Genomic DNA, 27,489 nt, shown 5'->3' with positions numbered 1-27,489 from the left:
GATGAACCTTAATGGAATGGAAATTAAGGCCAGACTGCGCCAGATGTAAAAGGTATGGAAGGATGACATCTTCCTTACATGTCGTCGGATCAAAGTTCTTGGACTTACACCAGATACAGAACCTCTTCCACTTGTAAGCATAGGATGTCTTAGTGGAAGGTCGTTTAGACTCCTTCAGTATGTCCATACAATTGTCTGGTAGATTCAGATGGCCATATTGCACTATTTCAGGAGCCATGCCGCCAAACTCAAAGACGAGAGGTTGGGGTGCACCATCCGCCCCCCGAACTTCGTGAGAAGGTCCGGCCTGCACGGCAACCGCATGTGAGGAAGGAGAGACCGGTGAAGTAGGTCCGTGAACCACCACTGCCTGGGCCACTCCGGGGCGATCAGGATCATCCGCGCCCTGGACTGGGACAGCTTGATGAGCACTGCCGGAATCAGGGGAATGGGTGGAAAAGCGTACAGAAAGCTGTTCGACCAATCGATCCATAGCGCATTCCCCAGCGTCCCCCGCTGGTAGTACCTGGATGCGAAGTCTCGGCATTTGCTGTTTTCGGCGGTGGCGAACAGATCTACGTCTGGAGTCCCCCACCTTGCGAAGACTTCTCCTAGTACTTCGTCGTTTATGACCCATTCGTGGTTTTCCTGAATCAGCCTGCTCAAGGCGTCCGCCTGAGCATTCTGCACCCCTGGCAGATGCGTGGCCGTAATGGTCAGTCCTCGGGCCAGCAGCCAGCGCCAGATCGCCTGCGCCTCCTGCGACAGAGTGCGCGATCTCGTCCCCCCCTGCTTGTTGAGGTAATACATCGTGGTTGTATTGTCCGTCTGTATCAGCAGCGAGTTGGTCTGGAAGGACGGAAGGAAGGCCTTCAGTGCCAGGAAGACAGATCTGAGTTCCAGGAAATTGATGTGGTACGTCGATTCCAAAGGAGACCACTTTCCTTGAATCTGCAAGTCCCCGGAATGCGCTCCCCAGCCCTGGAGAGAAGCATCCGTCACTACACTCGTCGTGGGAATGTCCTTGTGGAAGGGAACCCCCTTGAGGAGGTTTTCCGCCGAACACCACCACTTCAGAGACTGAAGAGCATGCAGCGACAGTCGTATCTTGTCATCCCAAGAGCCTGTCCTCTGATCCCACTGATCCTCCAAGCACTCCTGCAGTGGTCTCATGTGTAGCCGTGCGTGAGGCGTGAGGAAGATACAGGAGGCCATCGATCCCAGTAGAGAAGACACCTTCCTCACTGTCGTCGATGGAGCAGTCCTGAGGTCCTGAGCCTTCCGAAGGAGTGATAACCGTCTCTCCTCCGAAGGAGACACGCTTGCTGACCGCGTATCGATGGAGGCTCCCAGGTACTGTATGCACTGGACCGGAGTCGGGACCGATTTGGACATGTTGACGTGTAACCCCAGCTTGTGCAAGAGAGCGCACGTCCATCGGAAGTGATCTTGCGCTTCCGAGAAGGATGAAGCCTTGATCAGCCAATCGTCCAGATACGGGTAGACAAACACCTTGTTCCTTCGCAGATGTGCCGCCACCACCGCCATGCACTTCGAGAAGGTCCTGGGCGCAGACTTTAGCCCGAATGGCAGTACTGTGTATTGATAGTGATTGGCGCCGATTTGGAATCGCAGGAACTTCCTGTGCTTCAATGCTATGGGCACATGGAAGTACGCATCCTGTAGATCTATGGCACAGAGCCAGTCTCCCCGTTGCAGCTGAGGGTAAATCTGGTGCAACGATAGCATGCGAAACTTCTCTCTGCGAATCCATTTGTTTGCCTGTCGCAAATCCAGAATGGGCCTGAACTCGTTCTTGTCCTTCTTGCGAACGAGGAAGAACCGAGAGTACAGACCTCTTACCCTTTGAGACAGAGGTACCTCTTCTACCGCCTTTTTTCTCAACAAGATGTCTGCCTCCGCCTGGAGCTCTCTCAGCTGGAACCGAGAGCTGACCGGCGGAATCGCTGGAGGCGGGCTGATAAACCGAAGACTGTATCCATTGCAAACAATATTCAGCACCCACTTGTCCTGAGTAATTTTTCTCCACTCTGCCGGAAAAAGTTGAATGCTTCCCCCCACTGGAGTGGGTAACGGTTGAGGGGGAAGTAGCCGCTCAGGGCCGAGACCTGGCCTGGCCCTTGGTAGTGGTAGTAGCCTGCTGGCCTCCTCTACCCCTCTGGCGCTTCTGGAAGGGCTTCCGGAACTGCTGCTGTTGGTGCTGCTGCTGTCCCGAACCCTGCCCACGCCCTCTGCCCGAAGACCCGAACCGCCTCTGGAACGGGCGCTTCTTCTTCTCGGCCTTCTCCAACCCGACGGCCGTCAGGGTTTCCGCCTCCGCCTTCATGCGGGCCATCTCATCATCCGCATGTTTCCCGAACAGGGTTTCCCCCGAGAAGGGTAGGTTGGCCACTCTGTGCTGCGCCTCTGGTTTGAGGGACGTCAGGCGCAGCCACGAATGTCGCCTCTGGTGGACGCCATGACAGTAGGCGTGGGCGGCCAACAAGGATACATCCGCCGCCGCACCGATCACCTGATTAGAAACCAGCATGCCTTCGCGCACTGTTTCCAAGAAGTCCTCCTTCCTGTCCCGGGGCAGCAGGTCCGCATACTGTTGCAGGGACTCCCACAGGGCCCGGTCGTAACGGCCCAACAAAGCCCCTGCACTCGCCGCCTTCATGGTGGTGGCGGCAGTCCCACACACCTTCCTGCCCGCAGAATCCAGCCAGCGGCTTTCTTTGTCAGGCGGGACCGTCGATGAAGGGGCGGTCGCATGTTGTTTCCTCGCCGCCGTCACGATGACCGAATCCGGCTTCGGGTCCACCCTCAAAAAGGTAGGGTCCGACTCCGGGGCCCTATACTTTTTCATGAGCCTGGAGGGGGCGGCCTTCGTCACCGCGGGAGTGAGGAACAGCTCCAACGCGGGTTCCACCAGTCCTGGTACAAGGGGCAGTAGAGGGCGAGACAGATGTTTCTTATGAAGTGTCTCGAATATCACGGACGTCGTGGGTGTTGGAACCGTCACCGTGATACCCAACTTTGCTGCCCCTCTCAACAGCACCTCTTGGAAAGAGACCAAATCGTCCACCGGAGACACCCTAGTCCCCGGCGAGTCCGACAACGTCGGGGAAAAATCTCTGGTCGAGGATCGCGTGTGCGACCTGGACCTGTGCCTCCTACGGCGTCGTCCTGAGTCCGACGATGACCGTCCATGGCTCCGTGATCTTCTCCTCCTGAGAGAGCGGGAGCGCGACCTCTTCGGCTTCGGTCTGCCCGCCGGTCTAGCCGGTCCCGGCGACCGCGGGCGTCGTGGCTTCGGAGTCCCCTGCGGCGGAGTCGGGTACCTCGGAAGGGAAACCGACCGCGGGGGAACCGCCGGCGGCCCCAATGGAGTGCGTGGTAACGACCGAGGTGGGGGCGGCGGAGGCAGTGGCCGCGGCTGTGGAGGCGGTGGTGGCGGTGGAGGTGGTGGTGGTGGCGGCGGTGGTGTTGGAGGCGGAGTCGGAGGTGGTGGGGGAGGAGGCGGTGACGTAGGCATCCGAGGAGGCGTATACACCACAGAGTACACCGATCCCGATGACTCTCTCTTCCTCGACGTCGACCTTCGCCTCGACGGCGACCTTCGCCTCGACGGCGATCTTCGTCTCGACGGCGATCTGTGCCTCGACGGCGATCTGCGCCTCGACGGCGATCTGCGCCTCGACGGCGATCTTCTTGACCTCGAGCGTATCGACGTCGATCTCCTCTTCGACGGCGACGTCGACCGTCTCCTCTTCACCGACGGCGACCGGCGATCTCCCCTCGACGGCGAGCGCCGACGCCGGGTCCGATCTCGACGCCGACTGCTGGACGGTGCCGTAGACGGCGTCGTCGCCGAAGATGCCGACGTAGTCGACGGCGGTCTATTCAGGTCCCTCGACGTCGACCGTCGGCGCCGCTTCTCCCCAGAGCCCTGGGGAGACGGCGAACAGATGGTAGTCATCCTCCTCGACGTCGCCGTCGACGCCCTCGACGTCGACGGGGTGTGGGAACGCTTACTGGTCTTCCTGCCCCTGGGGAGCCCCCCAGAGGCCTCAGTATGGGCCAAATCAGCCCCTCCAGACCCACCTGATGCCGTCAGCCTTCTCTCCTCCAGGATTTGAAGCCTGATTTTCATTCTGGCCCTCAGGGTCCTGGCTGAGAACGAGTGGCAGATATCACAGACTTCAGGCACGTGGGACTGGGGAAGGCAACCTATACACACCTCGTGTGGATCAGTTTTAGCCTTCTTTCTACCACATTCCGGGCACTTGTCGAACAAGCCAGGCATGTTGACAGTACCAGCCACTAAGCACTTGAAAAAGTGACAAAAATTGACAAAAACTACAATAAACCCTTGAAAAGGGGAGAGCTCAATGCTCCAGGGTCCTGCTAGCAGGAGCCGGAAAAAATAACTGAAAGTAAATGGGACCTGCTGGGCATTCTGGGATACTGGGGAAAGTTCTGGAAATCTGGAAAGTTTTCTTAAAGGCACAGTATCCTGTTCTAAGCCACATAATGGCAGCCTATGGGGCTTGTCTGTCCACTCCTTCCTCTCTATCATTCCAGAGGCTTTTGCTGGTAGAGGCAGGGTTTTTTCCTATGTGGAGAAAAGCTAGACAGGCAGTGCTGGTTGTGGATGTTGGTGGAATTCTAGTTGAAGTACTGGACAGTGTAGCCTGTGGGTATAGGCTGCATTATCTGTCTTTAAATTAAATTCTCTTAAAGGTGTATGCAGGTCTGCATGATTTGTCACCTTTAGAGATTATTTTTTATTGCTCCGGGGTCCACGCACATGGGCGGGACTATTCACTAGATTATGACTATAACAGAGATTCCCCTACTACAGAATCTGCATTCTCAAATAAACCAGTTATGACCAACATTCTGTGTTTCAGGTCACTGTTTAAGAAACAAAATGTAAGCTTGCAATTCAGCCTTTCAAAAACAGAAAGTAACTCTGAAATGCAAAATGCAGGCTGACAGAGCTGAAGACACACATGACTATTTGTAGAGTGATCCCTTCTAAATCCTTAACTGATAAATATTTGAAGTCACCCGTGAGGCTAAAGCAGGCCTTTTACTTCCATAATCTTTTACCTCTATCTGGAATATGCATCGCAGTTGGCTAAAAGGTCATGAGAAAGAGACAGGGGTGCTCTGGGGTAAAGGCAAGTATCCTTGGAGGTGAAGGTTTCTTTCCAAAATTGGTTTTGCCCTAGTAACGACCATCTCAATAGTTCCATGTATACGTTACTCATGTCTCCGCTTTTACTGGATGACATAATGAAAACAGTAATACTCTGTGTTAAAACTGATACTAGGAAATCCAAAGTTGAATGTGAGTAACGCCGAATTTGTAAAAGAATCAGTGCTGGGCCCAACTGTATTCCCAGAAGCAGTGAATGGAAAAATAGAAGTGCAGGTACACTGTACCAGGGTACCTGCTTGTTTCCGATTAGTGCGGTACTCTCCAATGCAAACTATTACGTCTCTCTTGAGAAGTGCCGGTACTCTCCCTAACAAAATTCAAAAGTGCCAGACTCCGTATCGGGCAGTAGCGGCCTATTTAAAGCACTGCCCAGAAGACTGACTGTCACAGATACTGAATACCAAGGCTCCCTGCACTTCATTCCACCTCCTGCCTCTTTCATCCATCGCCATACACTCCCTGCCCTTTTATCTCACTCATGCACATTTTTCATCCCTGTTTTCTATCTTTCTAACTATTTTCGTGTCTTACTCTTCCTTCTTTCTGCCTTTAATGTTTTCATCTCTCTTGCTCTGAGTCAAAGACTGATGAGGATAAATGTCAGTCCCCAAAAATGAGTGTCGATGGGCCCCACCTGCAACCACTGGCTCAAACTAAGCACTGAATGTGAGCGACGTCTTCGTACACAATGCAATCACATATGTCCCGTCACAATCAGTAAGAACATAATCGGCCATTCAGAATGGCAATAATAAGTCTTGCAACTTACTGTCCCAAAGATACATCGCCTTGTAAAGCAGACCGATGCATAACTGTCCACATTCATCAGCCAAATTTATATTTCACACTGTTTAGAATGTGTGTACACGAGGAAAAAGGGCAATGTGTAAGAAATGCACATTTTCAGCAAGGACGTCTTCTTTTTTCCAAAGGAAGCAAAAAGGAAACACACTGATCAATTTGAAAGTGGGATTGAAGTTTAGCACTGCACAATTCACGAGTCTGTTTTATGATCTTAAGGACGCTGAGCACTAGAAATATTCTGAAAGAAGTATTCGAATTGCCTACCTGTTTTGTATAAGGTGACTTAGATATCTAGATGCCAACTGAGGGCACACCATGTCATCCCACCCAAACAGCTGCATCATTGACAGAACCGGGTGGGGCTGGAGATCCGATGGAGCTGTACTTGGCATGTCTAGAGCCAGCAACGCAAATCCTGATTGTACAAAAAATAAATATTGTCAAGTACATGAATAAGGCAATCATGCCTAGTGTCAGTGTGCGGAAAGTGTAGATGAATAGTTCAAAATGTCACATAAGAATCTTCATTTTGGTCATATCCAAAAATCCACCCATTCAAACAGGTCCCCTTCTTCCTCGTAGCGTCTTCACTATAGACTGGTTTCCAGCTCAAGTGTGGACCCTTTTTTGATATTTAGGTATGTTCACATAATCTTTATTTATTTTTATTATACACATTTGGACTAAAAGTGAGTCACATTTTAACACAAGAAGATGAATACAATGACAGTACACAAAATGTAACAACAATTTGCAAAACAGTGTAGTGTTGAAATACAATACTTTTTCAAGATCATCTCAGTATTAGCGTCTGCAACAGACAGCTGAGATTGTCTGCAGGCCCCGTTAACGGGTTCCAAACTACCAAAGCCAATTCATGTCCTGAATATTTATACTGCGTCTGAAACACAGTTGCAGGTGAAGTAGAAACAATGTCTTTCTGCACCACAATATTAAGCTTGTGGACTAATGGCACAATTGTGTGCCTATTTTGCATACTGCAGCCAAGCCAGGAAGTGTTTGGCTTTGCAAATGCTTGTTAAATGTACATGATGGTCAACTTCGTGTTTGTTTGCTTTTCTGTTTTACAGATTCCACAGTTAGACCTGGCATCTTTTGGCGTGTTTGCCCTGTCTTTTTGCATTCTGACCTCCTGGTTTTGACTCTGTTTTTGCTGGTTTAGTGTCTCTGCTCACTTTCTCACTGCTGATCAGTGTTAAAGTAAAAGGGATCCTATGGTAAATGATGTTTATGGATTGGTGTTTCCATTTCTGGCTTACTGTGAAGTCCCTAGTACAGTGCACGGTGTGTGCCCTGGGCCTGTAAATCAAATGCTGCTAGTGGGCCTGCAGCACTGGTTGTGACACTCACACAAGGAGCCCTTCAAAGGGTTCACTGACCTGCCATTGCAGTGTGTGCACTCAGTTGGGGCTGCCATGTCGACCTGGCAAATGCACCCACTTGCCAGGCTCCAAACCTTCCCTTTTCTTACATGGAAGACACCCCTCCGGTAGGCCCAAGATACCCCCATGGGCAGGATGCAGTGTATGTGAAAGGTAGGACATGTACTGGTGTGTGTGACAAGTCCTGATAGTGTAGCCCTCGACACAGCGGTCTGCCAGAAGTGTTTGGATTTGTTGTTCACGATGCCGTGATAACCCTAGACAGAGTTATCAACTTCAAGGAACTGTATTTTTTGTCTATTTTTGATTATTGCAATTTCTAAGCACAGATTTTGCACAGATAAATATTGGATATTTTTCTAAAACTGGTGTGGTGTACTTGTGAAGTGTTTTCACTGTATTGCTGTTGGTTATGTGCAAATGCTTCACACACTGCCTCTGAGATTAGCCTGACTGCTCATGACAAGCTACCAAGGAGGTGAGCAGGGGTTATTTTAGAAGTATATCCCCCTTATCCTGACTAGGCAGAAGGGTCCCTACTTGGACAGGGTAACAACCTGGCAACTAGAGATACCCATTTACAACACACATAATTAAACTTAGTGGTGTAAAAAGTAGGGGAAAAAGGCATACTTTTTTTAAAAAATAATCTGGCTTTTGGGGCTACTGAATTCAGGTATGGATGCGAGAGAGCAAGGGAGTTTAATGGATCTGGGTATTGATAAGTGAGGCAGGAGTATAGTAGGTAGTTAGAAGATGCATTTTGCCTCAGCAAAAAGAGCATGATGGGCAATAGAGGGCAAGAACATTATAAGTGTGGAAAGCTAAGAATGGCCTTGAAGGTTAGGACGAAGAAATTGTACTTGACACTGTGATTAGAAGAGAGAAAGCCTGTCTTGTGTAGATATACAGTGGTATGGCATATGTGTGGCAGCTTCAATAGGATAGGTGTAGCAAAATTAAGAATTTTGTCAAAGGCGTTCCACATGTAGGCTGTTGTAGTGACCTAAATCATTCATTACAGCCAAGTTCCTTTCTCAGAAGTTTGGTTGTGGGGAAGAGAAGGGGCTGGAGCAGTTTCCAAATGTTAAGCAAGTGGAATCCATCTGCAGTGACTGTGGAGGCAATAATGTAACTTGCATACTTGGCCCTGCAATGACAACTAAGTTCCAGGTTGAGGAAGTAGGCGATAGTGGCAGGGGAAGGTGGTCTCAAAACGCATTTATTTTCAGAACAGAGCGTGAGAGGGGGAATGGCCATCCCATGGCTGGAAAGCAGTGATGGAGGAAGAGATTTTGGATCAGTAGAGAGGAAAGAGGAGAGGAAAACGTGCATGATCATATTAATGTTTTGAGAACCCAAAGCACAAGATGTTGTCGCCAAGGGAGGTGATCCAAAAGGAAAAAAGGAGCCTTGAGAAGGACTAACCGGTAATGTGGGAGGGGGTCAGTGGTGAAATGCTAAGCACCAGGAGCCTGAGAAAGATCAATCAGTGAGGAGGGATAAGAACTACTCTGAAGCCCAACCATTGGTACCCAGGAAGAGGTGTTGAGGGCCATGTTGGGTACTGAATCGTAGCCAAGTATTCTGTCTCTAATTGTGATGCTACACACATGGACCAATCTGGTTACACCAAGCGGAACACCATATGCAGGTCTTTAAGTGGGCCGGGTCTCACCGGGTCTGAGCACCAGCAGTTCTTTAAAGGGGGCCTCGAAACGGGTCTCTATCGGTGTCTGTTTTGTGCACTGGCACAGTCGGTCCATTTTTTTTCCCGGACTGCAGTGACAGCAGGCACATTGATGTGCGCGTGCTGTCACTAGTCGAGAAGTTTCGGCATGACGTCATGCCAGGTGAACATTGCAGGTGAAGGGAAATCCTTTAAAGAGAGTCATTTTCTCTGTGGATTTCCCTTCTCTTTTTGAAACTCAGGAGCAGCAACATTGTCCTTTTGTCACCAGGGCTTTAAGTGAAAGCTTTTTCAATATTATATACAAGCCATAGTTGCTGCTTATTGATCTTATGCAACTAACAACCATTGACAAAGCCATTAGTCCTAACTTGTTGTAGGTATGATGTTACTTCTTGTATCATATATCTAGATGCAATGACAGAAAAAGCAAAATAGATGTCGGGTGGCACACTATGCTAAGCACAGATTTTTAGCTTGTGTGTTTTAAGCCACGCCCTTAATTACATTGGCCACGCCCCTTTGAGAGAGCCCCCCCAGTTTTTTTTTCATCCCACTTAAAGCCCTGACCATATGGGTATGACGGAGGCTTAAGTCAGACAAGCTTCACAGTTTATTCCCTACCTTAATAGTATAAATAGATCTCACACCAGAAGCAGTGGGCGTTCATCTCAGCCTCAGGTACCCACGGTCCAACCACCCAAAGAGTTTCCATATAGAGCGTTCACTGGCTAATACTATCAGACACTGAAGATCAAACAGACAAGACGCCACGCAGTCTTATCTCGACATAAACAGCGTATGCTCATCTTGGGTGGGAGTAAAAGGGGACAAGTCCAGGACGTTTTCATCGCTGCTACGTGTGATGCATACGGTGAAACGCTGTGGTGCTTTCCAAGTGCTGCCTTCATAATCACAGCATTTGTCAGCGTGCAAACATACAGAAAAATACACACAGGCATATTAAAAATGTAGCTATTTAAACTACCTCAGTGTGAATATGGGCACGGTAAAGGGAAATCGTTAAGCAACAAAAACACAATTTTACACAGAAAACATAACTAAATGAAAACTGTGAAACAAAAACTTAAACAGACCTGCAGCTGTATCTGCAAGTTGAGGAGGGGGTGTCTGCGACAATCTCAGAGTCTTCAGGTAGGGAAAGAAATTCTTCCAAAGTTCACTTGCAACAGCTAGGTGGTGCTCTTTAACAACAGACAAAGGTTGTTGAAGTCCTGTATCCCCCACCTTCAGTCCCTGACTGGTGCGTTCATGAACGCTTCTGGAAAAACAAAAACAAAACAAAAAACTGCATCTCTAATATATACTCAAGCAAAGACCACTATAATCAAATGTAATGTGTTTTTTACCTTAACGCAGGCAATTTTATTTGCCTTTTCCTTTGAAAAGCCTTCAAATTTGTAATAAGGCATTTGATGGGTAAATGTTAACATATTTCGTGGCAATAACGTTAATGCACTGCAGAAGTCAAATCTAAAAAAAGAAATCGACATGTGGCTACAACTCGGGTTTGTATTTTTCATCAGTTAACTTGGAAATGGTTGTTTTCAAGAGTCGTGTGCGTGGCTTTTGTGAGCTAGTAGAGCTGCACAGTATAGTAACAAGGAGATAGTTCTGTATGGTCTGGGGGCAGGCCCTCGTGCAAGCTGGAATGTACTTCCGCACAGCTCTAAATGAGACAGAACTTGCCTAGGCTGAGCTTTGGCAAAGCAAAACGAGCAGTGGCAAAACTAAAAGTTCTCGCCTCGACAAACAACTGGCTTTACCAATGCTAGTCTTTTTCAGATATAAAGTTGGCCTGCGTACGTGTGCACACATGCACTGCTGCCATCTTGTAACAGCTTTTCTTTTGTAATAAGAAAAATAATTCCAAGCATTTGGGCGCATACTTGTGCAATGATTTTTCTTAAAACAAATGAGAAGTCATTCCAAGTTAGCTGCCGCGCACCTACAGGCAAGTCAACTTGAACCCCGTTTACATATGAACAGAACACCTGCTAATACAGTTTTGGACAACAGCGGTGAGAGCACGAAGGAGACAGATGGCAAGATGAAACGGGGGAGCTAATACTTGATAAAGAAAGCAGGTGCAAAAGAAGGGACGAGGAGGAAGAGACTGAGGAATAGAAAATAGTCCCACATGCGTTGCGATGCAAGTGCCTGACATCAGAAGTCAAAGGATAGAGCTGGTCCAATCAAACGACTGTGAGATCAAAATGCTCTTTAACAGGGCACCCCCATGAATATGGAGGAAAGCCCTTGAAACTGGAGCAGGTAAAGGGGATGGAGAAGAAAGTCACTGAATCATGAAGGATAGACACAAAGCCCACTCCAAATGTATATTGGAAACGGAAAGTCTGTTTGCCAAGAGAGTAAAACCGTAAGTAAAACATAAAAAAATATGGACACTGAACTACAGACCTACGGGCCTTCTGCTTCTGTCCTTTGCCGGCTGAAGAAACAAAAATGGTACCCGCCTGCCTGTCACACACAGGAACTACAACACAATGTCATCAGAAGTCCCCTTTGTGGACACAAGGATGAAGGATAACAAGGCAGATGGAGTTGTGCACATCGTGTCTGCTCTGTTTGGCTATCCTTTAGCCAGTGCAATTCTAGGGGCCCAATGAGGAGGCGGCGAGCAGCATCCACAGGTAGGACACCTCTCCACCCATCACACATGGCGCAGTGTTACTGGTCCTGGAGCATAAACATAAGAGTCCGATTTGACTAGGTGGAAAGTGCAGGCCAGTAAAATATCAGGCCTCTGGCTGACTCCCTCCAATGGCAAAGAGGGAGCATACATAGAACAGCCCCCACTGCCGCCCACGCCCCCTGCGACCACAGAGAGGCCGATGCCTGCCCCGCACTGATCTCACACACATAGGAGGGTAGTTCCTCAGCAGTTATAAAGGCAGAAAGGCTTTACAGAAATGAGATGAAAACTGGTCTCTTTGATGACTGGTTGAGGGCTTCAGATCCCCTCTTAGGCACATTTCAAAGAGAAAGAAAGCAGACAAGTAAGAAATACAGTGTCTTTCAGCTGTTTTAACAGTTAGATATTTTTATAGTGCCAATAAAACGACAATGCAAAAAAATGGCTGATGACTGCTATCAAAATAAAGGTGAGTACTTGAGTTCTGAAGTGTATGCATGGATAGGATTAGGTGTTCATGAATAGGATGATGTACATGATTAGGATTATATATGCATAGTTGCCAACATTTTAAAAAGGGCTGCTGCAGATAGAAAGTTCTTGTTTGCGTACCTGTGTGTAATAAAGAGGAACAGTTCTGCAACATTACTACCCGGGACAGTCTCCACCTTGCAGGGACTGTCCCTGCAAAAACGGAACAGTTGGCAACTATGTGTATGCATGAACACGATTATGTATACATAAACATGATTATGTACACATGAACAGGATGATGCATGCATGCGTCAGGGCCTATGGTGCATACATGCATGGGAATATGTGCACATAAGAGAAGGATCTGCCAGTGAGCAGCTACAAAGTGTGTGAGCTCAAATGAGGAATGTGTGTGCGAATGTGGGGTACAATAGGCACCAATGTGGGTTAGGCAAAAATTGTAGACTATATATGCATTTGAGTGGGCAAATCAGGGTGCACATACAAGGAACATGGCCTCATCAGTATGTGGAAGAGGATTTTGTGGCCCTTTTTTGAAATCAGGTGGCAAGGACAAGACGCTTAACTGGAGGAGTGAATTAAATATATCTGAGTGGGGAATTAGGTTAGCTAGGAGGTGTCCTGGGTAATAGCAGGTGGAACATGAGGTAAGGCGGGACTGTCCTTTGAAAATTCAAGAGTGTTAGGATGAGGAGCTGACAATCAGTATGTCATATGTCAGTATGTAATGGAAGGAGATACGCACAGCAAGTTGAAGCGGGGACATGCATTAAAATTAATAATTTTGTCAACGCGAGAGAAGGCATTCAGGGAGTCTTTTCTGGTAGATTGTTGTAGTAATCCAGCAAGTTCATTATTAGTGTTCTGATCTGACAATGTGAAAAACTCATCAAAGTCTGATGAGGAAAAGTGGCAGTCCTTAAAAATGAGTGCCAGTGGGCCCCACCTGCAACCAATAGCTCAAACTAAGCACTGAATGTAAGTAATGTCTACGTCAGTGGCATGGCTAGCCACTTTGCCGCCCATGGCTTTCCCTGCCTTTGCCACCCCTCAGCGGCAGCATGGATTGGGGGGGTGGGGGGTGTTTGCTGGTGATATTCCCTCAATTGCCGCCCCGCGGAAAACGCATGGGGGAGCGGGAAGGGGGGGGGCGGGGGGGGAGGTGTCCGCCGCCGCCGCCCCTCTACTCCCCCTTGCTACACCATTGGTCTTCGTACACAATGCAGTGACGTCATGTAATCACAAATTTTCCTCAGTAAGAACATATTTTGTCATTCAAAATTGGATGTGTGCTTTCAAGGATATGTAGGTTAATGTGCAAGAATGAGTGTGCATGTGTGGGAGCATTTGGGAATGCGCAAGGTATGTGAACATTTGTGGAGGCGTATCTGCATGTGCTTATGCTGTGTCTATAAACAGATGTGGTCACAGGTGTGTGTAAATAGGGGTAGCTACCAGTCAGGGAGGGGGGAGTTAAGTTTACCAATGTAATTCAGTACACAAAAGAGTTCAGAATGTATGCAAGAGAGCCCTCCTACCCTATGTTTGCCCCCTTCCCTTCGGTCATGACTCCCTCAGATTGCTGGGATTCACTCTTGATATGTGTGTGTGCAAACAGAATGGATATCATAGCTCCTTCTATGTGCGTTACCTCCTAGATTACAAACCAGACAAGATGCTTTTCATCTTATTTCACCCTGGACGAATCCACTGTCTTGTAAACTACATGGGCTGAGTTCACTGCATTACTTTTCACTGTATCAAAGGTTCATAAAAGGCCAATAAAGTTTGTTACAAACACTAAAAATATATATATATATATATATATATACACACACATATGAGTTATTCCGTAGAACAGCTGCAATTGTAACTCCACACCGTCACAGCATATACGGACACGGACCATGAGTAAGTGCTTAATTATTTTATTCTGTGCCTTTTGCCGCCATAACGTTTCGGCTCCTCCGAGCCTTGATCACATGACCACATACACACATATATACACATACATACATACACACAGGTACAAGAGGTTGGTAAGTGCACCTGGGAACAGTTTCGGCAACATTACTACCCGGGACAGTCGCCAACTTGCCGGGAATGTTCCTACAGAAAAGGGACAGTTGGCAACTATATGTATGTATAAAGAGGAGCATGTATACATGGGGGTAGGTATAGGAGTGCATGCGTGGGTGTATGTCCTAAGGCATTGGTATGTGACCATGCATGGCAGGGAGGTATATGTGTGTGTGTGGTTTTAGCATTCATGAGGACGATGCATGTATGATCTGGGGATATTTGCACATGTTGGACAGAACTCCAGGCACAGGTGGGTATACCCATGCAAGGACGGTGAATATTCACAGGGATATTCACATGTACATTGACAAGGGGGATGGAGAAAATATGCATGAACGTGGGGACGAGCCTGCATAGTGTTTACACCTATGAGGTTTCCTCAAATGGACACGCGCGTATATTGGCAATACATGCATGCACTAGGGCCTTTTTTTGTTGCAGTTTTATATAGCGCGAACTCGACCGGAAGGCATTGGAGCGCTTTGCATGAGCACCAGTTGTATTACAGATGGACACGTTCATCTTTGGTAGGCACGGGGACATTAAGAGATTTGCCATGAATGACAGGACGTTGAGCCGATCCCTGACTTGAACCTGATTCCCCAGCTCCAAAGTTGGCAGCTCTGGTCGTTGGGCCACATCCTCTGACAGGTCGGGGGTTGCGAGGCCATATCGAGGATCGCGAGAGGAAAGCGCAGGTGTGGAAGTGCATGCCCACGCGCAGAGCGTTCCCAGTTAAAGGGCTATGCTTTCTCGATGACCTGTGCTCGCAGCCAGCCTGGTCGGCACGTTCCTCACCTCAGGTAAACCACAATGCCTGCAACATTTTCTCAAGACAACATGGCACGAATGTAATACAGCCCGAACTTGTGTTCGAACCTACCACTGCCGCTCTCGTTACTTAATCTAATTTTGAATTTGTGACTTTCTCGAGCTTTAACAAAGATGTCTGCAGGGAATCTCTGTTCCCAGAGACAGAGGTGGGGAGGAGCGGGAGGGGCAGGTTAGGGGAGACATTAACAGATTTGTCTGGCTGGGTGCGATCGCAGACATTGCTGCAGTGCGCTGATGAAGTAAATAACATGCTTATTAAAACCAATCTGCACGAAGGAGCTATCATTGCTCTTTCCATTTATCTTCTGGTCAATTCGATTGAGAGGGTTTGTTTGCGGCGCAGGATGCGTTATCACATTTGCTTTATTGAATTCAACGAGCAGCCCTGTGGAGTCGCAGTCCAGAGGCACGGGGGCCTAGAGAGGCGGGCAACGGGGGCCTAGAGAGGCGGGCAACCGCAGCCGACATTTTGGGTGTGAGCTAAGGCCTCCGGCTTAAGGCCTTGGCGGGAGGGCCGCTGTAGGTTTGTTGGTAGTGTCAGTGTTACAACTGGAAAGAAAATACTATAAGGGCACAAAACTTGGGGATCAATGGTTGGCAGCAGAATGAGGGCGGAGTACTGCAGCCAACTTGCATATCAATTTGTTTTCATAAATCTTCCCCTTAAATTGCCAAGAAGTACGAACACACGTGGTAATGTGTTCTGGCTTCCTTAATTGGTCACAAGCAGAGTGCACTTTAAAAGATCATATGTGTAAAGGCATCTGTCGAAGAGATCTTTTTGTTGTCACAACTTCCAGGGAATAAGACCAGTGATAACTCTGGTCGTTAATGTGCTTGTTTGGTGAAAACTGCGTGCAGTCTAATCACAGGTTGGGCTCATCAAAATGTCACAGGACTGTGCCTGCTGCAAACCACAAAGTGTAGCTTGCAGGCCACAGATTTGTAATTTATGTGGACAGCTCATCGTGCTACTGCTTCTGCTGCAGAGATCCCTGTGGTACCCGAAGATCACAAGTCATCTTTGTAATGTAGCGTAGTGAGTTATGAACCAGCATCAAGGAGCTGCATGCAAAGTGCAAGGTCTAAGTGCAGAACAGTCTCAATATTTTGCCGTTCTAAGGTTGATAAAAAGGGTTTCACCGCGTAGCAATAAAGACTTTAGGTAAGAGTGATGCATATCGCTTACATAAAGAGCTTGAAAAACGAAACCACACCTTCCTCCAAATCATACTTTAGCTCACGCACTTGAGATTTAACAAGAGGAGTGTCTTTGTTTCCTGGAAGGCAGGGCAACAAGGTATGCATCCCCATCTTGCTCCAAGACAGGATGAGGCTCGAACAAAAGGAGTGCAAATGGTCCTTTAAGTGAGGCATTTGTATTGTGCCCAGTTGGAAGAGAAAGTAAGCAGGCTTCCTCACCCCCTGCAGGTTTCAGCTCTAAACAGAAAGCAGGCAAAGTGCAAGCGCAGCTGAATGGGTCGCACAACTGGCTAATTTCACCAGGACAAAGCGAGCACATTTCATTGATGTCAACCCAGACCCGGCTTCATATTAGCTGCCAGATCTGGATGGATCTCCATCATTTCCAGCGGTATATTCACCTGGCCACATCACACATTTAAAATCATTTATGGACTGTGTGACGGGACTTCCGGGGCTGACAAGGGGGCAACAGGAGGTACTGAGTGGTGGACCCCGGTGACACGGGCTTCTAACATTCTCCCCTATCAACAGGACGAGAGGGCTACGGACACGGAGGAACGTTTTCTCCTGGCCGATGCAGGGCCCTTTAACTGGGACTCTCCGGGAACTCAAGGACCGCCCATCGATGACGTCACGACGCCGGGATATCCAAAACGGGGAGGAACCAGGAAGTCAGCGGACGGCGAGCCCTGGAGGAGTATCGGAAGAGAGCTGAGAGAGGAGAGAGGAGAGAGGAGAGAGGCGAGGAGGCGGACGAGGCCAAGCGGAGCGAACCCGAGGACAGCGGAGGAACAGAAGCCGAGAGGACCGTAGGATACGGAGACCGCGAAGCGCCCTGCCACGTTCCCGGGGGAGGAGCGTGGCTAGGACAGGTACGGGACCGGGTAGCGGGTTGGATAGGGAGGCGGGACCGTCCACGCTAAACGACCGCTTCGGGTGTTTACATCCCTCCCTTGTTTTACGTTCAACCCCTCACTTGTTATACCACTCGAGAAGCTTATTTTAATATCCACAAGGTGATCCCTCACTCCCCTGGCCCTGGTGTTAGGTGCGACAAGCCTGTATAGCCTACCTAATCTAGTCCCTTCTCTTCTGGGGAACACCGGGAGCCGCCCTCGTGACGGAAGAGGACCGACCCACCTTGGGAAGCAGACAGCCCGAGTCATCTACCCACGACTCACCACGGATCCCGCCCGTTTTGCAAGAGAAAGAATCACCAGCCGGACCAAACGAAATTCATCGCAATAAAACCCACATTACCACGACCTCGTGTTGCGTCCCTCCTTGTTAATCCATCACAACTGGTGTCAGAAGTGGGATTAACATCTCACTCCATCTGTGAATCGAAGATGGAGGCACTCGTGCAGCATTTGATCCAAGGCCAAGAGAAACTCAGTTGGGCCGTGGAGAGGCAGATGACATCAGCCCAGGCGGATAGGGAACTGTTCCAAAATTCCATGAAAGCTCACCTCGAGTCTCTACCCAAGTCTATTCCAGAAACAAACATGCCGGTACCTGTAGAGCGACGGCTACCCTACTCTAGTGCGGCCGGAGTCTCCCTACAAAAGTATGTGACCGGAGAAGACCCGGATGCCTTCCTAACTAACTTTGAGCGAGCCGCTCACGCTTGCGGGTGGCCCGAAGAGAAATGGCCCTTCTTTCTGGCTCTGCTCCTGTCCGGGGTAGCCCAGGCCGCTTACCAGGTGGCCAACCCGAACGGTGCCACAGGCTATCAGCACATTAAGGAGGTCATCCTGGAACACTTGGGGCTTGATGCGGAAGCCTACCGCTGCAAATTTCGAAAAGAAAGGGGAGTGCCGGGAGAAAACCCAAAGACATTATACTTCCGACTAAAAACGGTGGCGGACAAGTGGCTGAAGCCAGAAGCCAGCACCAAAGAGGAAATCATGGCATGGATATATATGGAGCAATTTTTAGAAGCTTTACCCTTCGGGACACAAAGATGGTTAAGACAACACCCCCACTTAACACCGGAACAAGCGGTTGATATGGCCAAGTATTTCGCGAGGGCTCAACCCCGCTCCTATCCCCTGGAGATAGAGAAAGGCAACAAAACCCCGATGGGAGGCAGAAACGAGAGAAAGGTGGCCCCTCCCCCTGCACTTCCCCGGCCCAAGAACTTTCACTCGGAAGCGCCGCTAGCCCGGGGCCCTCAGTGCTTCGAGTGTGGGGAATGGGGCCACATTGCCCGGCTGTGTCCCAGGAAAAGGACCGAGGAACCCATGGACGTAGGATATATACCCAGGAGCGTCCTCTACTCAGCCGAGATGGGCACGTCATTTTACGTACGTGTAGGGATGAATGGCTTTACCTTAAACGCTTTGTTAGACTCAGGATGCCGTCAGTCGGTGGTCCGAAAAAGGCTAGTGTTGCCCCACCAGTATCTATCCCAACAAATGGTACACATAAGGTGTATACACGGGGAGGTCCGGCCCTACCCCCTGGCCCTAGTTACGCTCGCCCCCGTGAACGGACCCGCCTGTACGGTGGGGGTGGTGGACTCCCTACCCGAGGACATCATACTGGGGGTGGACAACCCTGACTTTCTGACGATGTTTAAATGGTCTATGAAGCATGAGTCCCAGGGAGACGGTATGGCCAGGCCCGGTCTCGTCTCGGCGGAGCCGTGGATAACCGACAGGAGCTTCCGCTTCGCCCAGTGCAATGATCGTACCCTGTTTAATGCATGGGAAAGTGTTCACATACACCAGACAAACCCGAAAGAGACATATCCCCGGTTTTTGATAAAAGACGAGCTACTATATCGGGAAGGAACCAAAGAAGGGGGTCTACAGTTGTTAGTTCCCCAACCCTTCCGGGAGCAGATACTGTTCGTTTCACATGCCCATCTAACGGCCGGTCAAGCAGGGAAAGAGAAAACCACTAGTGGGGTGCTGAGATTTTTTTATTGGCCCGGGGTGTATAGGGACATAGAGGAGTATTGTAAAACCTGTGACATCTGTCAGAGAAAATCCTCTTATAAACCGAGAGCAGCTCCCCTCCAACCCATGCCCATTATTGGAGTCCCCTTTGAGAGGGTGGGTATGGATCTTATTGGGCCCCTTCCTCGAACCAAAAGAGGCCATCTACATGCCCTCGTTATTGTGGATTACTCGACACGATTCATTGAGACCTTTCCCTTGACCTCCCCCACCACAAAGAACGTGGCCGATAAGGTGATAGAATTATTTTCCCGGGTGGGTTTCCCGAAGGAGGTCGTAACGGACCAAGGCACCCCTTTCACGTCCCGCCTCATGAAAGAGGTTTGTGCCACACTGGACATCCATCAGTTACACACCTCCGTGTACCATCCACAGACGGACGGGCTGGTGGAAAGATACAATCGCTCCTTAAAATCCACCCTCAAGAAGATGCTGACGGCAGAACGACATGAATGGGACAAACTTCTCCCCCTGGCCTTATATGTGTTGAAGGCCCAAGTGCAAAGCAGTACGGGATATTCCGCCGTCGAGCTGCTATATGGAAGACAGCCGAGATCCTTGTTGGAGATGACGAGAGATGCGTGGATAACGGAGGGCCCCCAAGACCGCCGGACCGTCCTCGACTACACGTCGCAGCTCAAGTCCAAACTTGGGAAGCTCCGAGAATTAGCCCATGCCAATATGGAAAAGAGCCAAGCCAAGCAAAAAAGGTCTTACGACAAAGGAAAAAAGCTACGAACCCTACAAGTGGGTGAATGGGCCCTAGTGTTGTTACCATCTAGCTCCAGCAAATTCAAGAGCGAACGGCAAGGCCCTTATCAGGTGATGGATATCATAGGACAGACTACTTATAAACTACAAGTGGCCCCCTCCCGAACCCAAAGTTATCATATTAACTTACTCAAGAAGTGGCTAGGGCCCCCTGCGAAAGACGCAAATTTCCTGATACCCGCCTACCGCGAGAAGACCTCCGCGGTGGGCGACTTAGTGGTAAACCCCGAATTACCCGATGAAAAAAAAAAAAGAACAGCTACGTGACGCTCTCCGTCCCTTCGACGATATCTTCTCAGACTCTCCGGGGAAAACCCAGCTAGCTGAACATACCATTGAAACCATACCAGGGAAGATAGTAAGACAAAAAGCCTATAGGGTTCCCGCTGCTAAAAGAGAAGCTATTCGGAAAGAAGTGCAAGATATGTTACAGTTGGGAGTTATACGACCGTCCACCAGTCCCTGGGCCTCTCCTATAGTGATGATTCCCAAGCCTGACGGGTCATCACGTTTTTGTATGGATTTCAGAGCGTTGAACAGCATCTCCTCTTTCGATGCATACCCTATTCCGCGGGTAGATGACCTAATTGAAAAGATCGGAGACGCCACCTACATAACGAAGTTTGACCTTACTAAAGGATACTGGCAAGTGCCCCTCCGTGAAGACCGGAAAAAAACCGCCTTTTCAACCGACCTAGGGCTTTATGAGTTTACGGTTTTAGCGTTTGGGCTCCACGGAGCCCCAGCAACCTTTCAGAGACTGATGAATGAAGTGTTGTTGCCCTACTCCTCCTTTAGCTCGGCCTACTTGGATGACATAGTGGTGTTTAGCCGGTCTTGGGAGGAACATCTGCACCATGTCCAGACAGTACTCAACGCCCTTTTCCAAGCTAACTTGCACATAAATGCCCGAAAATCTAGGGCAGCGTTTCACCGGGTCCAATATTTGGGGTATGTCCTAGGGGATGGAGTCATATCTCCCCAAGAAAAGAAAATCACCGCCATGGTAGACACTCCCTTCCCATCCACGAAAAAGGAGTTGCGGGGTTTCCTAGGGCTTATTGGTTACTATAGGCGCTTCATTCCATCTTTCGCAGACTTAGCATCCTCTTTAACGGATCTCCTCAGAAAGGATTGCTCGTCACATCACCTCAGGTATCCCTCCGGGGAGTTTTAAGGGCATTTGAGCAGCTGAAGACAGCCATCACTTCGGCCCCAGTACTCATATCCCCTAATTTCCAGATGCCGTTCATATTGGCCACTGACGCATCGGACACCGGGATCGGGGCGGTGTTATCCCAAACCGGTGACGATGGGCACGAACACCCAATCCTTTACGTCAGTCGCAAGTTGTTTTCCCAGAGAACGCTCATACCCCACAATCGAAAAAGAGTGTCTAGCTGTCAAATGGGCGATAGAAAAACTGAGGTACTACCTAGAGGGGAGGCCATTCATTCTATACACAGACCATGCCCCATTGCAGTGGATGTACCGGAATAAAAGCATTAACCCCTGGGTCCTTCGGTGGTTTTTGTCCCTACAGCCCTTCACGTTCACGGTGCTCCACCGCAAAGGCAGGGACAATTGTAATGCTGACTTTCTTTCCCGGTTCTCACCTCTCCCCGAGCGGGAGAAGCCAGGGGGGGTGGTATGTGACGGGACCTCCGGGGCTGACAAGGGGGCAACAGGAGGTACTGAGTGGTGGACCCCGGTGACACTGGCTTCTAACATTCTCCCCTATCCACAGGACGAGTGGGCTACGGACACGGAGGGACGTTTTCTCCTGGCCGATGCAGGGCCCTTTAACTGGGACTCTCCGGGAACTCAAGGACCGCCCATCGATGACGTCACGACGCCGGGATCTCCAAAACGGGGAGGAACCAGGAAGTCAGCAGATGGCGAGCCCTGGAGGAGTATCGGAAGAGAGCTGAGAGAGGAGAGAGGCGAGGAGGCGGACGAGGCCAAGCGGAGGAACAGAAGCCGAGAGGACCGTAGGATACGGAGACCGCGAAGCGCCCTGCCACGTTCCCGGGGGAGGAGTGTGGCTAGGACAGGTACGGGACCGGGTAGCGGGTTGGATAGGGAGGCGGGACCATCCACGCTAAACGACCGCTTCGGGTGTTTACATCCCTCCCTTGTTTTACGTTCAACCCCTCACTTGTTATACCACTCGAGAAGCTTATTTTAATATCCACAAGGTGATCCCTCACTCCCCTGGCCCTGGTGTTAGGTGCGACAAGCCTGTATAGCCTACCTAATCTAGTCCCTTCTCTTCTCTTCTGGGGAACACCGGGAGCCGCCCTCGTGACGGAAGAGGACCGACCCACCCTGGGAAGCAGACGGCCAGAGTCATCTACCCACGACTCACCACGGATCCCGCCCGTTTTGCAAGAGAAATAATCACCAGCCAGACCAAACGCAAATTCATCGCAATAAAACCCACATTACCACGACCTTGTGTTGCATCCCTCCTTGTTAATCCATCACAGACTGATTTATTGCCTGAGTGAATGCATAAAAACAAAAACTTTGTATTAGCTTAACCATACAATATATTACAAAAAAATCCACACAATTCACTCTACAAATTAATACAGTATAAACTTCACAGTTTTGTCTGCTTTTTCCATAATCAAATGAATCTTGCCACTAAGAACACTCTGTAGATCACTGCTTAAAAAAAAGTGGGAGAAAGATCTCCTATCCATTTAAATGAAGTATAACATTTGCCCCTGAGCTCACTTTTAGCCTCACATTCCACTATCAAATTAATAATTTCCAGAGACTGATTACGACCTTGCCAACGCCTCTCCCCTCAGACAATGTCGCTCCATGCGCCATCACTGCAGGGCTTTCCCCAAACCGCTCAAACAACTACTCTTTTGAAAATTAGAGAAAGCAAAATTGCTTCGCCCAACGATACAGGAAATACCATGAACCTGAAGTCCTCATTTATAAGTTCCTGCATCATGATGATGCGTATTTATAAAGAGTTTCTCCTTAATATATCATTTGAAAGCAGACTGACAATTGCAGCTAGACTCATAGACGACCTTCACCTAATCAATAAAAAGCAGCCAATTGGGTTACCAAGATAACAGATGGCCTGCCTTTACTCCAACCAAATACAGAACAGTGCTTGCAGAGCCCTAATAAACAAAGTTTATTAGTTTTAACCCTAAATTGCATACAGAACACATGAGGAACAAAAAAGAAAGTGGTGTGCTAGAATCCAGCATATCACTTTGTCTTTTAGAATTAAAACCTGAATTTAGAAAAGCTTCAACCTTCCCATTAAAATTAAAAATTCGATTTTTCTACATTTGCAGGTGAATTAAATGAATTATTTTGTGAATTTGTTAATGTATAGTTGTTTCTGGATTTTTGTGTATATCACAGAAATTGCTCAGGCCGGGACCCCAGGCTTCTAGTTTTGACTCAGTGGGGTGGGGCGGGTGGTATTGGGGGGGGTCTCTGGATCCCCACGAATGGCTCCCAGTAATAACTCAGTGGGATTCCACAGAAGTATAAAGAAGGCATGGATACAATTTCAATTTCACTGGGGTAATGAGTAATATTTGATAATTCTGCATTACTCTGATGTGGAACTACCGATAATTACGCGATTACTCCTGCTCGCAAAACACTGGGGGGGAGCGGGGGGTATCCTTCAGTGAAAGCAAATTTAGGGCGCGCCAGCTCACACTTGTTATTCATGTTCTGCTGAATTTAGGGGGGGTTTCTAGAGCAAAAATTCATCCTCACGTCTATTTTGGATGCAAGGGTGCATTTTGTGCTAAGAAAATCACACTGAAAGCCGCAAGAAAGCTGTGGAACAATCCTACCCCAAGAGCACATTTAGAGAGTGGGATCGGCTGCTTGTGCTCACTATGCGTGCTGTCGCATTTAGCACTATTTTTTAGTACCAAATACATCCTTGCGTCCAATTTGGATGTGAGAGGGCATTTTTGAGCTAAGAAATAGCACTAAATGCAGAATTACTCTTCTCGCATGATTCCACGTAATCTCATGGAATTCTTAGGTAATCCCGCGAGTTACGCACACCTGTGGTAAGAAGGTCAAAAACAGTTGGTCTAAAATTATGCTCCTTATAACCTTTATAATGCACTATTTTTATTTGGCACAACCTGATTACAGGCCTAAGCAAATGCTAACCATATTCCCAAACAAACATTCAAAAATATTCATAGCAGCATATAAAGTCTCAGAATAAGTGTTTTATGAAAGTTTATGAGCCATCCTGATGGCTAAGTATTTTTGTATTCCCTAGCTACTTTCAATTAATTTAATCCGATATTACAGGCATCTTTAACACTTCTTTCCCAAAACGTCCTCTTTACTGTTTACGTTGAAAAGCAGATTTTCCCACTATCTCTCAAAGGTAGGAAGCCCTTTCTATAGAGCTTTTCAACTTTGGTCTTAAAGAAGTGTATGGCCCTCAGAGTACAATGATTACAGCCTACACTTGGAGTAAACATATGCACATCCATCAATGCTTCTTACAAGCCTGTAATCATTTTCGTCAACAGACTATCTTTATTATTATGAGCATAGACTTAACTACTGGTGTACAGTACTTAAATCAAACACAAGATGTTCACGTGAATCCTCCACTTAACTAGTTAGCCATATCTACCTTACTGAAACAGCCGAGAAGTATATAAAAGTGTGAAATAACAGCAATATTTTACTCTCTGTAGACTACTTTGACAGATCAGCTACCTAGAACACTGTCACCAACTCTTTAACAATTCAGAGAGGTAGCATCGGCATTGTCCCACTGAGGTATTACTCAGACACTTAATGCTATCAGCTTTTTGATCAATCATTTCGCCTTCTCCTATGGAGTTTGCATTGCACTGCATGAGGGACTATTTTATATTTCCATGTCTTACATTCCTGATATCACAGATGCATTTTATAGTAAAACCAACCATTTTCAATCTATTTTTGTCTTTTTTTCCCCTGTAGTAGGCTTTTTAAATATATTAGGACTCAAAATGTGAGCCAAGCCTATTGACTTTACAAATGCTTGTTCTTCCTAGGGATAGGATGAACACAGTGGCTCACATTATTCTCCATTTTAGATTTAACTTCTTACGTTGTTACCTCTTTCTCGTGGTGCCCTTTGCCATACTTTTCGACTTTTCTGCTAACGGGTGAATGTGCTTAATGTGCATCTGTGATAGGCACTGATGCCCTTATAGTCTGTACAGTTAGTTCCAGGGTCCTGCATGTAGAACATGATGTCACTGTTTTCCTTTACTTCTGTGCTTGTTAGGAGGCACTTAATTTTAGCTAGATAAAACCAAATGAGCTGCTTTGTGCCTCTGCCACAGTTTGATAAGAACGGCACTTTATTATATTAACAGCCTCCATGCTAAAGCTCTTAGACAGGAGGATTTTCATTCTGGGAATTAGCACGGTGCCGCTACCTACTGTGACTGAGATGCAGCCCTGCTAACTCCGACCTCCATCCTGCTAAGATAACCTGTGTACTGGGATCGCCTTTCTAAGACCAAGGTATTGGAGGTTGCTATCCCAGTTGATCTGGCAGAATGATGCTATTGCTCTCTTTAGTATAGTGTAGAAACAGATAGGAGTAGGCAAACTTAGCAACAATTAACATGGTTGAATTGTTCATCCTGTTTACTATTCTAACAATGCTGATTACAGTAAAACATCTACACTTTCTAATAACCGCAGCGTATGCTTTTTATACAAGAATACACTCCCTTTAGTAAATGTCTGAAAATGCATTGTCGTTTTTTTCTTGTGTTTACCTTGGGTGTGCAAGAGTGACCAAACGAAAAGTTTAGATCTGTTTCCATGGATTCCTTGAGAATCAGTGTCATGTTTGAGGTTACCAATAACACCTGTTACCCTGGTTGGTTTAGGGGTTAGATGTGGTACTTTGAGCTATCCGAAATCACCAACACTCACTATGAGGACTAAGTCCCTATTCTATGATGCTTGTGTTGGTGTAATATACAGTACTGCTATATTTGTAGGAACCTTTTAACATAGAAAACTAACTCTAATGTTCAGCTTCACTTGGTGTATTTCCATCACAGTGCAAGTGGTGCAATGCTGGAGCAGCAGTAGCTGGCACAGATTTGCTGAATGCATAGGTTACCTTGGAAAAATGAATCAATCCATGACTACTCACCCGTTAGGGTCTCAAGGCGCTGGGGAGGAGGGGAGGAGCAGGTTCCAGTCAAGGAGGAGGTCTGTTGAAGAGCCATGTTTTAGGTTTTTCGTGAAGATGGGGAGTGATGTCTGTCTGAGGTGGAGTGGTAGGGTGTTCCAGGCTCTGGCAGCGAGGAAGGAGAAGGAGCGGCCTCCTGATCTGGACTTCCTGGTGCAGGGGACCACGGCGTAGGAGAGCTAGGCTGAGTGTAGGGTCCTTCGGGGTGCGTGGAATTCGAGTTGGCTGTTCAGGTATGCAGGTCCGGTGTTGTGGAGGGCTTTGTGTGCGTGGGTGAGAATCTTGAAGGTGATTCTAGCCTCGATGGTGAGCCAATGGAGTGTGCACAGGTGCTGGGAGATGTGGCAGTGTCTTGGCAGGTTGAAGACCAGTCTTGCAGCTGCGTTCTGGATGTTTTGTAGCTTGCGGGTGAGTTTTTTGTTTATTCTAGCGTTGCCGTAGTCAAATCTGCTGGTGACGCGGGCGTGATTGACGGTCTTTCTGTGCTCGAGGGTGATCCATTTGAAAGTCTTGTGTAGGAGGCGAAGGGTGTGGAGCAGGAGGATGCGATGAAATTGATCTGGCTGTCCATTTTGATTTCAGATTCCAGGACGTCATGACGTGTTCAATTACAACATCCAATGGGACCAATACTCTGCTCCTTTCCCTTTACGAACATTATTAGAATAACATTCACTGTGTCTTGCCTAAAAAATAGTTATAGCTAATGATACACTGACTGCAGAACTGTTACTCCACCTAATTTGCCTATGAATGAACCATCGAGCAATACCACCACTGATACAGAATCACCTCTCACTTTCAAACATTAACCCGATACAATCATGCCAAAAAACACCCTCTTCTAAAACACAGCAGCAATAGTGGGACAGACCGAAGGGTGTGCATCTACTTGTCCACAAAATGAGATGCATCATAAATCTACTTGAGGTAAAAAACTAAACCACTTGTCACATTTGGTGCCATGCAGAGATGTGACAAATTGTGGCAGCATTTTCATTATATCAGAGCTCTGATAATAGCTTCTATGATTATGTCAGGGCTTATATTATATTAGGGTTTTGTTTTTAGCAAGGATCTGATTTGCCACCTTTTCACAAACCTA

At 48.0% G+C, this 27,489-nt stretch overlaps 1 protein-coding gene across 1 annotated transcript in view; it reads right to left on the bottom strand.

The window, feature by feature from the left end:
* Window positions 1-27,489, bottom strand: part of MMS22L (MMS22 like, DNA repair protein) — a 534,885-nt gene that overhangs the window by 183,534 nt on the left and 323,862 nt on the right. Inside the window, exons 14-15 of the mRNA XM_085611124.1 lie at window positions 10,225-10,409; window positions 6,299-6,449 (exon numbers count right to left, since the gene is read on the bottom strand). Of these exons, the coding sequence (XP_085467250.1) occupies window positions 6,299-6,449; window positions 10,225-10,409 (336 nt within the window). The remainder of the gene's footprint in view (window positions 1-6,298; window positions 6,450-10,224; window positions 10,410-27,489) is intronic.

This window comes from Triturus cristatus, chromosome 6 (genome assembly GCF_964204655.1).
Source record: "Triturus cristatus chromosome 6, aTriCri1.1, whole genome shotgun sequence".
Taxonomy (NCBI): Eukaryota; Metazoa; Chordata; class Amphibia; order Caudata; family Salamandridae; genus Triturus; species Triturus cristatus.
The sequence above is the reverse complement of the archived record's forward strand: the minus strand, read 5'-3'. Positions and strand labels throughout refer to the sequence as shown.